Source organism: Limanda limanda, chromosome 11 (genome assembly GCF_963576545.1).
Source record: "Limanda limanda chromosome 11, fLimLim1.1, whole genome shotgun sequence".
Taxonomy (NCBI): Eukaryota; Metazoa; Chordata; class Actinopteri; order Pleuronectiformes; family Pleuronectidae; genus Limanda; species Limanda limanda.
Window position 1 is genome coordinate 4108173 of NC_083646.1, and position 17793 is coordinate 4125965.

General features: G+C 38.5%; 2 protein-coding genes and 1 long non-coding RNA gene across 8 annotated transcripts; 1 reads left to right on the forward strand and 2 right to left on the reverse strand.

Annotated features, from left to right (window-relative positions):
* Positions 1-855: 855 nt before the first annotated feature.
* dctn3 (dynactin 3 (p22)) lies at positions 856-4638 on the forward strand. The gene is made up of 7 exons (XM_061081083.1): positions 856-1013; positions 2710-2794; positions 3058-3144; positions 3299-3382; positions 3468-3526; positions 3655-3714; positions 4010-4638. Exons 1-7 carry the CDS (start codon positions 912-914, stop codon positions 4097-4099), a joined length of 567 nt encoding a protein of 188 aa, XP_060937066.1. The 5' UTR covers positions 856-911; the 3' UTR covers positions 4100-4638.
* Positions 4639-7615: 2977 nt separating this feature from the next.
* Positions 7616-8406, reverse strand: LOC133013483 (uncharacterized). Its single transcript, XR_009681418.1, has 3 exons — positions 8379-8406; positions 8018-8082; positions 7616-7684 (listed from the first exon to the last, which is right to left on the reverse strand). It is a non-coding gene; the product is annotated as an uncharacterized LOC133013483 (long non-coding RNA).
* Positions 8407-11027: 2621 nt separating this feature from the next.
* LOC133014031 (uncharacterized) lies at positions 11028-16320 on the reverse strand. 6 transcript variants are annotated; one of them, XR_009681438.1, is made up of 7 exons: positions 16202-16320; positions 15909-15932; positions 15594-15658; positions 15363-15458; positions 15096-15220; positions 14515-14756; positions 11028-11744 (listed from the first exon to the last, which is right to left on the reverse strand). XR_009681438.1 is itself a non-coding variant. In XM_061081146.1 (7 exons), exons 4-7 carry the CDS (start codon positions 15438-15440, stop codon positions 11586-11588), a joined length of 621 nt encoding a protein of 206 aa, XP_060937129.1. In that variant the 5' UTR covers positions 15441-15458; positions 15594-15658; positions 15909-15932; positions 16202-16320; the 3' UTR covers positions 11028-11585. The 6 variants fall into 6 exon arrangements, 5 of the variants coding, with proteins under 5 accessions (XP_060937129.1, XP_060937127.1, XP_060937131.1 ...); XM_061081146.1 differs by having other exon boundaries at positions 15079-15220; XM_061081144.1 differs by having other exon boundaries at positions 15079-15220; positions 15594-15740.
* Between the last annotated feature and the right edge of the window lie 1473 nt (positions 16321-17793).

Consider the following 17793-nt stretch of genomic DNA (forward strand, 5'->3'; position numbering starts at 1 on the left):
AATAATAATAAAAACATCTATATTAAATGAATAAATACATAAACATATTGAATCATAATTCGTTTGGAATGAGTCTGTTCTCTTTTATTTTCACATTTTGTCATCTTTGTAGGGAACTGTTTACTGTGCAAGGTTATAGAAATAAGATGAAAAACAAATAACAAGGCACCTTATCCACAAATTAAGTTTTACAAAATAATAATAAAAATGTGAATAAATTAAATCATTCTAATTTGTCTGTTCTCCTTTAGTTCCACAGTCTCATCTTTTTTTTCTTATTATTATTGTGGCAAAATACAAAATCATACAAGCATCGTCCTTTTCAATAAAAAAAAGGTGAGTTCAGGAAAGTTAACTGTGCAAGGTAGAAGAATAAAAGTGCAAAGGTATTAAAACAAATATTGGAATTGATCCATTTTCAATGAGTCTGTGAAGATAGAGCGTTATTTCAAAGATACAAGTGTTGGGAGGTTTTTAGAAATGTACATTTGTGCAAAAAAATATTGGGCAATTACTATAATTGAATAAAATAATCCAGTTTTCTGTGCTTCATTATGAGACCACTTATAATATTTGTAGTAGATGCACAATAAGATCAGATGTTCTGCTGTTTATTTTTCTGCTGTACAGAATAAACACATAATAACATAATCCATTATTTTAAATGTTCTTCTTTAGCTTCAGGAGCAAATGAATGAAATATAAATTAATGTATTTCTAAACATGTTGCAAGTGCGTCATCACCGGTGGAGGAACCCGCTGATATTGACACCTTCCCTCAACCAATCAACACGCTTCAAACTCAACGCCCAACCAAACCGGAAGTGAAATCTTGTAGCCAATCAGCGACGTGCTCAGGCTCAGAAGGAGCTGTTGTCTTCCTGCTGCTCAGCTGCTCGACAGAGAGAAGAATGGACAGAAAGATGGAGACGGACGATCTGGAGACACGTCTTCACACGCTGGAGACTCGAGTCTATGGCGAGAGGAGAGTCAAGAGTGTGAAGCCCGCCAAGGTCCGTTTAATGAGAGAGGGGGGGAGCTAGCTACTAGCTGCTAGCTGTTAGCTTAGCATGGCTAACGACAGCTCTGTCACTGGGAAGAAGCGAACGCCCTTTTTCATTTGAGCTCGTTAGCTTCACAGAGACAAGTCAACTTAAATGTGTTAGATTCTACATCAACACTGTGTGTGTGTGTGTGTGTGTGTGTGTGTGTGTGTGTGTGTGTGTGTGTGTGTGTGTGTGTGTGTGTGTGTGTGTGTGTGTGTGTGTGTGTGTGTGTGTGTGTGTGTGTGTGTGTGTGTGTGTCTGTGTGTGTTTTATCAATAAAGAGTAATCTGTGGAGTCTGAGCAAGAAGACCCACAAAAGCACAGATGGTGTAAAGTGTAAACTATTATAAACTAACTGGAGTAAAGTGAGACCACTGATTTCCAGGATAATTAATTTGTCAAATATTAACTTTGCATTAATAATGATATGTTTATTTATATATTTCAGAGCATTGAGTGTTTCTCCTGAGCCTGAGAGCAGCGTCTCATCAGAGCATCATATGATGAGGGAAATACTTGCAGCTAACAAAGGGGCATTGATGTGGATTTGTTTTGTGGTGAATGAGTTTCCAGAGATGGAACAATGTGCCACAGTGTCTTCCTTCAGGTTGTTGTTTCCTGAAGTCAACAGAAAACGAGTTTAAATAATAAAGTAATATCTAAACTTCAGTTGCATTGCGTTGCGCCCTGTTTCACTGGAGTTTAGGCTCATGTGTTTTTACTCTGTGTTCGGTGTGTAGTGCTTAGGGTTGCAAAATTCCGGGAATATTCAAACTTGGAAACTTTCCATGGGAATTAACGGGAATAAACTGGAAATGTTGTAGGTAATTTATACTAACTGTATTTACCTTGTCATATACAGACATAAATATAAACATTTTGTTTTGTCATAGGCTGATTTGAGCCCTGAGGAAACTTTGGGCACTTGACTATATGCTTCTGCATCGTTGTGTCATTCTTAACATAGGTCTTTGCACAGTATTTGCAAATGTACACAGCCTTTCCTTCTACATTGGATGGAGTGAAATGTCTCCACACATGAGATAGTGCACGTGGCATTGTTGAGAAAAAAATTGTTAAGATAAGAAAAAAGTTTGTAAAAAAACGCTTATGCAATGCCAGAGATATAAATAGTTAGCCAAACAATTACAGAATCGTCTGTAAAAATATTTTACAATTGATGGATAAATGAATGGAAATAGGCTAAATGAACAGATGAACAATCCTCAATCAGCATGATAATATATTTTCTCCAGTAATATCATGGAAACTTACCTGACTAGTCCTGCACTCTACAGCAGGCCTCAATAGCCCTGCTGTAGAGTGAAGCATGCTGGGAGTTATCTGTGCATGTGATGGAAGAATGCACAGTGGAGGGTTGAAATTCAATTTGCAGTGTGTGCTCCATTCCATACATCTTTAAAATAGAGTTTTGAATGATGTTTTTGTTGCTCAGCGTTTAATTTTCTTATTTTTTTATTTTTTTTCAAAATTCCCGAGCTTAACTTCCCATGGAAACTTTCCGCCCCTTTGCAACCCTAGTAGTGCTATCAATGACACCTATAATGTTGCTCCAACACGGTAATAAAATGATCTAAAATGACTTTCCGGTACCCATTTTTATGTCTTATGATAAATCTGATGCATGCTGTCTGTTCTGCAGTGTGCCGAGTCTCTGGCCCGGATCCAAGCAGGTCTGACCAACACAGCCAACAAAAGAGAGCGAGTGAAGATCCTGCACAAGAAGAGTGAGTCACACACCGATTCTGATCAGTACTGACAACATAGAGTACACAGAAACAGGGTGTTACTTTTTAATTTCATACATCAAGATACTCAAAGAGCATGTGACAAAACATTGAAAGCCTACAATTTCATTCACGTTTCCCACTGAACCTTAAAAATGTTTAAGGGCTTGAAATTGCAAGTTTGAAATTCAAAATGTCGGTGCTGGATTTGTCTTTGGTCAGGTTTATTACTGTTTGTTGAGAACCTTGTTGTTGTGGTGCAGTTGAGGACCTCGTGAAGTACCTGGACCCCCAGTTCACGGACCACATCACCGTACCGGACGCTATGAAGCTGGAGTTCATCCTCGCTGGTAATATTCTGGGACAGATTAATCAAATGAAAGACAACCTTTTTATTGTGTATTTAGTGTGTTAATGTGTTGTGTTTTACATGTAAAGCTTAGGGTAGATATAATACATTATGTAAGTTATCCCCTGCTCATTGTGGTGCTGCTGTGTGTACAGAGGAGGACTTCCTGCTCTCCCAGGCTGCTTTGCTGGAGCAGGTCAGCAGCCTCCAGCCGCTGCTGGACAGCACCTACATCAGAGGTGAGTTCACCTGACTTCATGAGACTCGAGGACAAACCACCTCAGCACTGGAGGATCATCCCTCATGTATTTCTGTTGTTCACAGATGTACCAGAGCACGCTACCAAGTTACAGCGTCTATCCCAGATTCACATTAAAGAACAGGTAGCCACCTTTTCTTTCTCTCCGTCCCCCTCTCTGTGTGTGTGTATGTGTGTGTGTGTGTGTGTGTGTGTGTGTGTGTGTGTGTGTGTGTGTTTCTCGCTCATTTGACTCCTCTGGATCTTTTACAGGACCAAACTGAAGTTCAGTCGCTGGAAGTAAAGAAGCTTTTTGAGGACTACAACAAAATGGTGAACAAAAGATTCTACCACAAGTCAAAATATCAGACACAAACTGTTTAAGAGCCATAAGAAGGTTAAACTCCATATTGTTACACACTTTTGTTGTCGTCTCATGTCTCCAGGGATAAAAGACACGAATAAACGATACCTTAATGCTTAAATCATCCATTTTGACTCTTTTCTGTTAGTGATAACTCATGTGTCCTTCAGCCATCGTAAAGACATGCACACCTCGTCTCACTGACCTCTGACCAGCTACAGACAGATGTTCCCCCCACTGACCCTTTTGAAATGTGATTGACAGATGTTCCTGCTGTCCAAGCAGTTCACCCAATGGGACGAGAGCCTGAGGAAGATGGAGGAGGCCAAGGGCATCCGGCCTGTGGAGGAGTAATCTTCTGATGAGGATGGTGACCGTGAAGAAGACGGCTCGGGGCCCGGAGCTTCAGACCAGACAAGTGTTTTATATGTTGCTTTTTTCCCTAAATAAGTAAGTAAATGTAAAACATAGAAGAACTTGGTGTCATGTGACTCTTCAGCCACCTGAAGAATCCGCTCCCATCACTTGACATGTGGCTCAGACAGCTCAGAGATGCCCCTGTTTATTTATAATAAGACCATGGTTTTTTTTAATGCTTGTATTTTGACTTCAGTTTTAATGCATTCCAACATTTCTGCTCTGCTGCAAGTCGATCACAAAACTTTAACCCACAAAACCATAAAGGAGCTTTGCTATTTGTACCAGAGCATTGATTTGAAATACAAAACCTGTCACATACGTGTAACATGTCAAATAGAATGACTGCAGTTGATGCAATGAATATTATTACATGTTTATTGGAGTATTCCAGTGTGTGATTTTATTCATTTATGTCATAACCTGTTTGACAATGCAGATAAATTCATTAAACTTTGCCTGGTGGCTTCCCAGTGCCCTGTGCTGTTTACTAAGTTCATCATTGTTTGTCTTCATGTGGTTGTTTACTTGTTTGTGGGTTTATTTGTTTGCAAGATTTTGCAAAAACTACTCAACAGATTTCCACCAAACTGTTGGGAGGGAGGGTGATGATTAAATATGGGTCCAGATATAAATTAAATGGGGCATCCATCATTTAATGATTCATCTTCTGTTGATTGAATGGTCAGTTAATTGTTTTAAATCTATTACAGCTGTTTCTTTGTAGTTGTCTGTGTATAGTCAGTGGTCAAAGGGTCAAGTGAGCAGCCCAAGTTAAACCGTGGTTATCAACCCACCCTGACGTCACCCACTGGTTTGTGAGCGGCCATTTTCAAACCTCAAGCTCGGCATTTTGTCCGGCGCCATCTTTTTGAAATCAAGAGTAACCATATTTGGAAGGGGTGGAGCCTGACCGACTCCACGCCCACCTACACCTTCCACCTGGACCCATTGGATGACACTACCTGTTACATGATATCCACGCACTAATGCACACAGTACTTTATGCTGTAATTGATGATTATACTGTAATGATTCTGGTGGACACTCGGTGCTAAAATATCCTGCTCATTTATTTGAAGCAACATAGTTTCTTCTCATATCCATACCTTATCAACAGAAGCAGTACAAGACCCCAGAGTACTTGCTCATTTTTTATTTTTAAAAACTCATATCACATAAGGAAAGAGCCATAAGACATAATGAAGTCAATCCGACTGGGTCGACTGATAAATTGCTTGTTAGCCGATGGAGGAGGCCGCGTCATCTTGTCGACCCAATCCATTCACGTACTTCAACATGTCTTCCCGATTTTCGTAATGAGGTATGCGGCAGCTGTACTGTTCAGTCAAGTTGACCTATAACAAAAAAAAAAGTCATTCATATAATTCGATTAGGTCTTATGGACAATTAAGAACATAACTATCACAGAACATCCAAGCAGTAAGCAGCAGGTGCATTAAACTCAATGTGCATCCTTCAGAGAAACAGAACTGAGGTCTGTCCCAGAAGAAAACCTCATGCTCGTTAAATCACATTGATGTTTGGAATAAACACAATTAACGAAAAACCACTGGGACACTTCCTCTTCCATATTAGCAGATGGGACATCTGGGTTTGGTTTTATTTAATTATTAGATCCTATCAAAATGCAGTGAAAGACTATGATTCACAGCTGACCCACTAGTGGACAAACGCGTGTCCTGCTCCGACTCCGGCTCCAATTGTTTAAGATCGCAGTGTTCGTATGTTCTGTCGTCTTTTCTGGATATTGAGAGGAAGTGGAGACGCGACGTCCGTCTTTACTTTCAGTCTTTGATTGGAACTTAATGAAATGTGTCTTGTTGTGAATATTTGCCGTAAATGGTAAAATGTCGTCCTGTGTTGAATCAGCCACATACCTGCAGTGATATCGCCCTTCCATAACGCACATAGGTAGCAAGGTGTTCACAGTTGTTGCAGTGAGGGCGATACTCTCCACAATTGGCAAGTTTCTCTTCGATGCGGGCCATCATTTGATCCACAGTGCCTTTGGTGTATATCGTTCCGTTTCCCTTATATCCGTCGAGGTAATTGAAAACCCGATGACCTCCTCCAGAGTTGAGTTTACCGAAAATGCAGCCTACAATGGGTGTCCAAGGTTTATCTACAAATAGAAGGACAACAAAATATTAGAGTTATCGTTGAACATTATAGACAATATTTATCGTTTATGGGCGGTTAAGTCCCATTAATACAAATATATATGTACATAATCAATCAAGTTGTTGTATTTTAATAGCTTTGCTTAGTTACACTGACATTCTGTGACTGTTCTTCCTTTTTGGGGGGTTCACCAGAGCTTTGTGTACATTATATAGCCCAAACCTGAATGCTCTGCTTTACCAAATTGTGAGAAAACGGAAAATCCAGATAAAGTATTTCCTATATTTTAAAAACAAAATACATGTATTGTATTTTGTTACCTTTTCTGGCACCAGTATTTTGTATTTTATTTTAATACATTTATTTGAGGAGTATTTTTTATTTTGTATCAAAATACATTTTGATGTATTTTTGCCCATCTCTGACTATAATCAATTACATCTCGGAATGACGTCACATTTTACGCACACCAACGACGTAGTAATTGGACAGTACTACGTGTAAGACAAATTTAATGACAGACGTGATTATAAACAGTAAAAACTTTAGCTGTTGCTGTTGATACACGCAGTGGCCATCTTGGATTTCAAAGTCCAAGTCGGAATTATAACTTGACAGGATGTTTCGGCTCCGCAGTGAAATGGAAAGTGGCATTTGGTTGATGTCATATGCTAGTGTTAGCATGCTAAGATGTTCAGAGAGATAATGCTAACAAGCCAATAGGTTGCGATGATATTTTCCATGTCTAATATCTTCAGGTAGCATAATAGCATGCTAATATTTGCTAATAGGAGGACAACGTTGAAGAAAATAAACTGCCAACAGTGTTTCTATTAAACTTTGGGTTGTGGTAATTATTCTCATCATAACTCAGAACTATGTGTGAATAAGACAGAGGAACTTTCATTCAATTTTCTCACAGGGTTTTTCAGTGTGGTGATAAATGGTTTCTCATCTGAGGGAGTTTAATTGATGCTTTCAATGAAGGACATAGTTTGTAGTTATACGTACTTGCGTGATGAAATATGTTGCCTAGGTCAGGATATTCGTCCCCCAAAAAAACAGCATAATGCTCATATCTTATATTAAATAAAGTCTTAGTTGGATAAGCAATCATGTCTCCAAACTCCACCTGTGGTTGGGAGAAAGGGTGACAGAAGTGACACATGTTACCAAATTAACATTTTACCAATAAACTGTAACATCAAATCAAACTGAATTGAAATAATGATTTTAAAGATGCAGTGGAAGAATAAATAAACTAAAGAAAGTGACACAAACTGTTTTTCCGTTGAGTTCTAGGCCTGCTACTGTGAATGCCACATGAAGGATCACAGCCACAGAGATCAGGTTCCTCATGTTTGCAGCAGAGCAGGACTGTAACGTGCCAAAGGGAATCATGTTAGATATTCTTTGACTAAATCAGAGACTGAATGTAAAGATGGATGACATGTCAGCTCCTGAAATATGAAGCCACTGTCTTGTTACATTTCTGGACAGTAGAAAGAAGTGGAAACATGTCATCCATTTTTATTTAAAGTCTTTGGACTAAACTCATTAGATTTCAAATGAAAGTTCAGAAAGAAGAAGAAAGAGGAAGAAACAGCAAACATACGAATGTCAGTATATATATATATATATATTTAGAGAGTAAGTGACGACATTAAAGAAGAATAGAGAAAGTAAGTAAAGACAAAAATCCTGACTTACCACTGATGTATAGAGGAAGAGATGAGGAAGAGATGAGGCAGAGATGAGGGACGGAGTAAAAAGTCCTAAACACATTCAAGAAGTTTAAAAACTATCTCACTAGAGTCGGCTCCTTTAGTTCTCCGGCTTGTATGAGAATTAATATCTGGCAACATGAATAAACTCCCAGTTTCAGATTTCTGTTTCTACAACGATTAAACAGTTATTTGAAAAAAGTGGGTAACTGACTGAATGCATTCACTGATTTTATATGAAACAGTTGAAATGTTTAGGTTTTTAAAGAGATGATTGCCTTATATTGACGAAACAGCATTACATTATATTTCATTAACTATCACACCGTTGTTTTCTGAGCTCTTACCTTCTTCACTGAGATGGTGGAAGCCTGTTGGGGCAGAAGAAAACATCTCCTCATATACAACACTGAAGAACACACCAGTCAGAACAATAATAAACATTTATACATAACACGTTCAAAACTCAGTTACAATGTGCTTTAGAAGTAAAAAATTTAAAATGTAAGGCAAACAATATGAAACAGTTAAAAAGCAAACAATATAAAAGAGTGGCACACAGCAATAGAGCACACATACAGAAATAAAAATGTTCTAGACGAGAGCGAAGCTTCTAATGTCTGAAGAAATCCTTCAGTAAAGTCAGGAAGTGGTTTCAGAGCTCTTACCTTCGTGTGTGAGACGATGGGACCCTGTTGAAGCAGAGAAGGACTTCTCCTCTTATACAATTCAGAAGAGTAATGCTGATCAATCTCTCGCTCTACTTTTCATATCACTCCTTTTAATTGCTGAAAGGTAACGACTTCTTCTAATCAGCATGTTCTTGTTCAGTAATCTGCATCAGTTCCCTTCTGGTCCACCACGTCTCTAAAAACAGTTCATTTAATTTTCTTTTTCATTTGTCTTTGTTTCTTTTTTTCCTCCATCTGGCAAATATTCTCATACTTCTCTCTCTCTCTCTCTCTCTACTCTTTACACCTTCTGCACAAAAACATAATCTAAAGAAGGGCTCTTGAACGTTTTTCAGGCCAAGGCCCCCAAAGTTGTGGAGAGATGGAGCAGGGACCTCCTACTTATATATTGTATAAAATTGTGTTTTATATTAAACTGGGCCTAGTGCCATATATAAACATAGCTACCCTGTTATTATGCATTCAATACTAAGCTATCAAATATTACACGGGTTCATATATTCACGTTTTTAATTTTAACATGTGCAAGGTACAGGGTGGCCATGCCACTGACATTTATAAACATACATCTTGCATACAACACTGAGATATTAAAGTAATTCACAGATTCATGTTTTTATTTTAAACTTACGTAAAAGAGACAGTGAATCCTCAAGCTATCTGTGGATGCCACACATACTCCCACATTAGTGAGATGTCGGACCCTGACGAGTAGCACACAACTTATCTAATCTTGGATGGATGGAGGTTGTCAGGCAGAGGGTCAAATCAGCCTCACAATAGGTTGGATGCATGTTAATGTGTATTTAAACAAATTTTAAATTTGTGGAAGAAAAAATTGGTTCGAAAATAAATCAGAAATTCTAAAAAATATAAAAAATTGTCTAATCAACCAAACATTTTGCGACCCCCCTGCAGTACCTCTGCAGAACCCCTGTTGAAGACCTCTGATCTAAAGCAAACACAGGGACCTCCTTCCTTTTTTAAAATTAAATTAAATTAAAAGAGTTGTTGCTGTCGATGTTAGTTCCGCCTCTTGTTTTGTGCTTTCTCTTTGTGTTGGTCACCAAACGGTGTTTAATAATAATTATAATAATTATCACCATGTTACAATAAATGAGTCTATGATGAGTCTCTGGATCAACCTTCAGTTAATAAAACTTTATTCCTATTGCACCTTTCATACAGGTCAGTGCAGATCAAAGAGCTTCACAGTTGCAGGTTTTCTGAATCTTGCAGAGTTTATATATTCTGGTTTTCACGTAGCACTGCTTTTTAAAGCAAGTTAAACTCTGAGCAGATACTGGACATCACTGGGGGTTTACTCTGCTGTCCAGTAGGAAGACACCTTGAGCCGCACAAGTGAAATAGACAAACTGAGCTGGGACCAGTTCACTAACTTCATTCTGCTCACAATAGAAGAGGACGACCCTTTAATCTGGATCCTGCAGTGGCCACAGTCACCACGAGCTTCCAGGTGCAAACCTGCAACAGCCCTGATGTCATGTGACCCGTCAGGCTGACGGCCAAATGGAAATACTACAGTCACCTTTATCACTCACTAAACTTTCCCAGGTCCGTTGTTACCGATAAGACATTTAAATATCTTTGCTATGAATGCATTTTTAATCCAGAGGCTCTTGTGTTAAAAGTAATATACCTTTCACCAGACAGTCATAAAAGATAAAGACTTTGTAACTGCCACTAGATATCAGGTCATTTTATTGGAAATCATGCAAACGCCTTGTTCTCTCTGGAGCGAGAGCTCGTGCATGAGTCAAATCAAGGACTCAAATATGATCCCACTGCTCAGATAATGTTTCAGCTAAAGCTCCTTTGTTTTAGTTTTCAATAGTCTGTCTTTGCAGGTGTATTTAATTTCCATCGCTCTGACTCGATAGAGTGAAACCGGGGTTCAATATTTATGTTGGTTTCACATGTGACAGATTCTCTAACAACACTCAAAAGAAACCTTTAGGGAAACTACATACTCAATACTCACTATTTACATCATATCACATATGTTTTATTTCTTGTCATGAGGTAAAAACACAAAAAGGTATTTATTTTGTGCAACAGCCTGAGTGAGGTCATCTCCAGGTGGGGGGGGGGAGCGAAAGCTTGGAGATTGCTAATGTAAGTGCACTTAGTTCAGTAAAAGCTTATAACTTATGTTCTTAAAATCATATTGTATATATTCTAGAATATATACGTATTATATTATACACTTATATCATATTAATAAGCAACTTTACCTGCATTAATGCCAAACTGTTACAGGTAATAACATGTTTTAAGACAATGTAATGAGAAGAACAAGATTTTATTTTATTTAATTACAAACAACAACCACTGACAATAAGTAGATGCAGATTCAGATACTCTGTCCTTAAAGGGATAGTTGAGCCAAAAAATAAAAGAGAAATGTCACTTTGAAATCTATCAGACCTGAACTTTGGACTCTACCAGGTCTAAAGCAGAAGGTGGTCGGGTTTGTCCGGCGCCATCTTTTTAAAATCAAGAGTAACCATATTTGGAGGGGGTGGAGCCTGATCGACTCCACGCCCACCTCCACCTTCCACCTGGACCCATGTGATGACACTACCTGTTACATGATATCCACACACTAATGCACACAGTACTTTATGCTATAATTGACTTTAAATCAGACCATATCAAGTATTTTGTTAACATTTACCACGTTGTATATGTATCTCTGATGTATAACTGTGATGATTCTGGTGAATACTCAGTGCTAAAATATCCTGCTCATTTATTTGAAGCCCAATATGTACTTCTCATATCCATACCTTATCAACAGAAGCAGTACTAGACCCAGAGTACTTGCTCATTTTTTCATTTTCAAAAACTCATATCGGCTAAGAAAAGAGCAATAAGATATAAGGAAGTCGATCCCACTGGGTTGACTGATGAGGCGGGGTAGAGTTTTTTCACGAACTTCCACATGTCTTCAGCCTTTGGCCGTATTTTGCACAGCATCTTTCCACCAGTCATGTTGAACTATAAAAATAAAAAAAATCATCATTAGTATAATACGATGTGGTCTTATGGCCAATTAAGAACATAACTATCACAGAACATCCAAGCAATAAGCAGCAGGTGCATTAAACCCAATGAGAAACAGAACTAAGGTCTGTCCCAGAAGAAAACCTCATGGTCCGTAAATCACATTGATGTTTGGAATAAACACAATTAAACAAAAACCAGTGAGACAAACTGGGACACTGAGGAGTGGTACATTAACAGAAAATCCCTATTTGGCCTTTATATAAAATCATATTTTCGATAGACTGAATATATCCTGAAATCAGGAGTCATGAGTCAGGAGTCAGGAGTCAGGAGTCAGGAGTCAGGAGTCAGGAGTCAGGAGTCAGGAGTCAGGAGTCAGGAGTCAGGAGTCAGGAGTCAGGAGTCAGTCTCAGCTGTCAATCATGATGTTTCACTCAGTTTAAATAACAAATTAAAACCAAACTTAGGAGAAACACAAACACTTGAACAAACACCAGTGAGATAAGAACTAACTAAAAAGACAGAAACCATCTTTGAAAAACTTTTTTTAATGTCTTCGTTGATTTTTTAGTTTTGTCCACGTCCCATCTGCTAACATGGAGTCTAAAGAGATATGACAGATCCCAAAAGTGAAGCCCAGGAGACTTGATTGCCATCTGGTGGCTGAAGCAGCTCACTGCAGTACAGGTCAAAAACCCTGCCTCTTCCATGTTAGCAGGTGGGACATCTTGGTTTGGTTTTAATTAGGGCACGAGCACTGACATCAAAGGTCAGGTGAGGCCCTATTGAAATTGTAAGGATTATTATTTTTATTATTATTATTATTCAGGCAAATGAATTGGTTTTTTGAGGGTTAGGGTTAAAAAGGGTCAATTTCTTACCAAAAAGTGCAGAAAGTCAGAAAGTGGTAAAAAATGTACGTATTCTGGAGGAATAAAATGGCTCAACGGTGCCCCCCGCAAAAAAGTCTTAGGTGCAATTGGAAAAACGCCACAGGAAGCCTGCTGTTTTGCATTTAGTGGCCATTTTGTACTTGTACCAGGGCTTTCATCGGATCATCTTCAAATCGAGATGAGTGTCATTACAACAAGATGGAGATTAAAAGTTATTCACAGATCGATTTTTCGTCACACGGTGTGACCGTGGCGTGGGTTCAAAGGTTGATTACATGCCAATAAAACACGATGTTCTGTAACGCGGACATACATGGACCATGAATCCTTTGATGCTGAGCCGTAAACAAACAACTTCACTCATGCAGTGACAGTGGTCATAATTCAAAGGAATCTTTGTCTTGCAAAGGTGACGTCTCTCTCTCTCTCTCAGAATTAGGGCATTTCCTCAAACCGTGTAAACATTGAGGTACGGCGAAGGTTCATCCTTCGCCAAAGGAGACAATGTTGTCGTAACTCCACTATGCATTGTCCTATCACCACCAAACTTCTGTCTCATGATCAGAGTCCAAGCCTGAACAGCTCTCTGTGTCAATATTTCCTCAGTCATTATTTATTTTTTCAGGCAAAAGCATGCAACGCTTCAAAATGCATGTGTTCGGGCCCGCCCAGTGCTGCATTGCAGCCCTAGAAATTTTAGAAATTGTATTTTATAGTTGGTACTATCCAGGGTTGAGCAAATCTGGTTTATTATTATTATTATTCAGGCAAATTAATTGGCTTTTTGAGGGCTTTACCATGCTCAAATTCTTACCAAAATTTGCAGTAAGTTAGAAAGTGGTGAAAATTATGTATTCTGGAGGAATTTTTCATGATCGTCGCAAAATGGCTCAACGGTGCCCCCCGAGACCACTGGTTACGATTGTTATTACTGCTCCTTTCACCTCTGTTAGACTTGTCTTTTGTATAAATACTTTAAACATTGGTACACCCCTCTATTTATGTTAGGTTTTTCTTTTCTCATGAATGTTATGAATATTGTTATTTTGTTGACGTGCTCTGCAACACGCAGCATCTATTGCACATTGCACTTCTGTCTTCACATCTTGCTATCTTTGACACATTTGTCACTGCATACGCCCTCATGACAGGAAGGGTGGAACAGCTTTTAACCACAATCTACAGCTCCCTCTTCCATTTTCTGGTTAGTTTGCTTTAACAAGAAAGAGTTTTTGCAATTACTTATTATGTTTGTGACTTTTTTAACCATTTGTGGATATACTTAAAAAACTCTTTCGAACAATGTCCACAAAAAGGACAAAATAAACCTTAAATTCAAATGTTTTGAGAGCTGTTGTATTTCGTGGTGTCACAATAAGTTAGGTAAGTCAGGCTACTATGAAAAATGGCTTGTGACAGTTTATATTTTGAAAAAAGGAAGGGAAGGGAGTTGACTGAGCTAACTACTGACACATTTTCAAGAGAGGGCAACAGGAACAGTATTTTCCATTTAGTTTTTGAATCCAGAACTGTTAAATTATATTATGTGAATTTTCCCTTTTAAACATTTTATTTCAGTTACAGATGTTTCTATTTTTAATTATTAGATGCTATCAAAATGCGGTGAAAGACTATGATTGACAGCTGACTCCCTAGTGGACAAACGCGTGTCCTGCTCGGACTCCGGCTCCAATTGTTTAAGATCGCAGTGTTCGTATGTTTTGTCGTCTTTTCTGGATATTGAGAGGAAGTGGAGACGTGACGTCCGTCTTTATTTTCAGTCTTTGATTGGAAGTTATTGAAATGTGTCTTGCTGTTGTGAATATTGGCCGTTAATGGTGAAATGTGTTGTTGAATCAGCCACATACCTGTATTGATATCTTCTTTCCGTAACGCACATAGGTAGCAAGGTGTTCACAGTTGTTGCAGATAGCATCATACTCTCCACAATGATCATGTGTCTCTTCGATGCGGGCCTTCATTTCAGCTTCATTGCCTTTGGTGAATGCCTTTCCCTTTTCGTCCACATATCCGTCGAGGTAATTGAAAACTTTAGGATCTCTAGACATATTGATTGGCGAGAAAATGCAGGATGGGTTGGTGTCTACCACTAGAAGGAGAATAAAATGTTGGAGTAAATGTTTAAACATTATAGATAATATCTGCATCAACCGGCTGGTGAGCGGAGAAAAAATTATGAGATGAGACAAAACATCAAGGATTTTGATATTTATAAAACTTATTCTAAAGTTTAACTAAACAAGATGCTGCACATTCCTCATTTTAACACAGGAGACAGAGCTTCTGGGATCTAACGTGACACCTAGCCTTAAATTATTACTTTATTTATTATTACTAAAATTGTAGTGTTACGACTCTACAAGGTTTCACATCTGAGGGAGTTTAATTGCTGCTTTCAGTGAAGTACATACTTTGATGGTGCACGTACGTGCGTTCAAATGTGTTGCCTTGGCCAGGATATTCGTCCCCCACGAAAATAGCATAATGCTGATATGTAATATCTAAAGACTTTGCACACTGAGGTTTATAAGCAATCATGTCTCCAAACTCCACCTGTGGTTGGGAGAAAGGGAGACAGAAGTGTTACCAAAGGAACATTTTACCAATAAACTGTAACATCAAATCAAACTGAATTGAAATAATGATTTTAAAGATGCAGTGGAAGAATAAATAAACTAAAGAAAGTGACACAAACTTCTTTTCCTTTGAGTTGTAGGCCTGCTACTGTGAATGCCACATGAAGGATCACAGCCACAGAGATCAGGTTCCTCATGTTTGCAGCAGAGCAGGACTGTAACGTGCCAAAGGGAATCATGTTAGATATATAGAACGTCAGTGTAATGACACAGACTCAACATATTTAGAGAGTAAGCAACAACATTAAAGAAGAATAGAGAAAGTAAGTAAAGACAAAGTCCTAACTTACCACTGATGTATAGAGAAAAAGATGAGGAAGAGATGAGGAAGAGATGAGGGACGGAGTAAAAAGTCCTAAACACACTAGAGTCGGCTCCTTTAGATCTTCGGCTTGTATGAGATTGAATATCATAAATAAACCCCCAGTTTTAGATTTCTGTTTCCACAAGGATTGAACAGTTATATGAAAAAAGTGGGTAATTGGCTGAATGCATTCACTGACTTTATATTAAACAGATGAAATGTTTAGGTTTTTAAAGATATGTTTGCCTTATATTGACGAAACAGCGTTACATTATATTTCAGTAACTATCAGAGCTCTTACCTTCTTCACTGAGATGGTGGAAGCCTGTTGGGACAGAAGAAAACATCTCCTCATATACAACACTGAAGAACACACCAGTCAGAACAATAATACACTTTTATACACAACACGTTCAAAACTCAGTAACAATGTGCTTTAGAAGTAAAAATAAAACAAATGTAAGGCAAACAATATGAAACAATTAAAAAGATATCAATATAAAAGAATCGCAGACAGCAATAAAGCATACATACAGAAATAAAAATGTTTAGAAATCCTTTAGTAAAGTCAGGAAGTCATTTCAGAGCTCTTACCTTCGGTTGTGAGACGATGGGACCCTGTTGAAGCAGAGGAAGACTTCTCCTTTTATACAATTCAGAAGAATAATGCCGACCAATCTCTCTCTCTACTTTTCAAATCGCTCCTTTTAAGTGCTAACCCTAACCCATCTGGCAAATATTCTCACACCTTTTTCAAAAGAAACACACCTCCTTCCTGTTTGACTTCAGAGTTGTGGTTGACGATGTTATTTCCGCCTCTTGTTTTTATTATATTATACACTTACATTATATTAATCAAATTGACCTGCATTAATGCAAAACTGTTACAGGTAATAACAGATTTTAAGACAATGTAATGAGAAGAACAAGATTTTATTTTGTTTAATTACAAACAACAACCACTGACAATACGCAGATACAGATTCAGATACTTTGTCCTTAAAGGGATAGTTGAGCCAAAAAATAAAAGAGAAATGTCCCTTTAAAATCTACCAGACGTGAACTTTTAACTCCATGAGGTCTAAAGCAGAAGGTGGCAAATATTCTCATGCTTATCTAAAGGAAACACAGGGACCTCGATCCTGTTTTATTACTTTCTCTTGTTTCGTTTTGACTTCAGAGTTGTGGTTGACGATGTTATTTCCGCCTCATGTTTTGTGCTTTCTCTTTGTGTTGGTCACCAAACGGTGTTACACTATGATTATAATAATTATCACCATGTTACAATAAATGAGTCTATGATGAGTCTCTGGATAAACCTTCAATTAATCAAACTTTATTCGTAATGTGTCACGTGTTCTTTTATCCAAAATATGAGAAGAGCTGGTCTCGGTTTGGTTCAATCAAGTATTTATTAAGAAGCAATGAAAAGGTGTGAAGAGTTACAGCAAAGCAATGAGCACCAGACACACAGCCTCGGCCCTCGAGCAGCACGGGGTAATCACGAGTCACGCAGCCGGACGGCGGTTGTAATATTTTATAACCGTAGGAATAATTTGATTGTTCAATAATGAAGGGGAGTCGTGACTTGCTTCTTCCTCGATGGTGCGCACACTTAGCTCCAGCCTCTTGGCACTGGAACCAGGAAGTGACGAGCAGCAGCTCCCAGTCTCGCTCCTCCTCTGATAGTTGCTGAGTAAACCTTCACATAAACAAGCCTTGACTCGGCTGACGCCTTGTGGGTCAGTGTTGTTGTTCATTGGAGTAAAGAATATTGTGTTCCTGCTCTATCGGCTGTGTAAACATGTGCATCCTCCGAACCAAAACAACGATTTTCTATCGACCCGTCAGAACCTGGGGCATCTGCTTGAACTCTGTGTGATGTTGAATACAGCTAAGGGAGTTATGCTTTAATCTAAAAAGTTAGGTATGAGAACAAGTTAAAGTACAGTATATTGTGTTTCACAGATTTACAGTTCCCACAACAGGCAGCGGCTCTTATCAGACCTTTTATCAAGACGAGTGTGAGACTGACCAGCGATGTGACGCACACACATTCTAACCGACTTCAAGATTAACACCAAGCAGCAACGGTTATTATAAATCATGTGTGACGCCATATATCTGGCCCAAGCTGCTCCTGCTCCCACCCTCCTGCTTTTGTTTAGAGTTCAGTTCTATTGCAC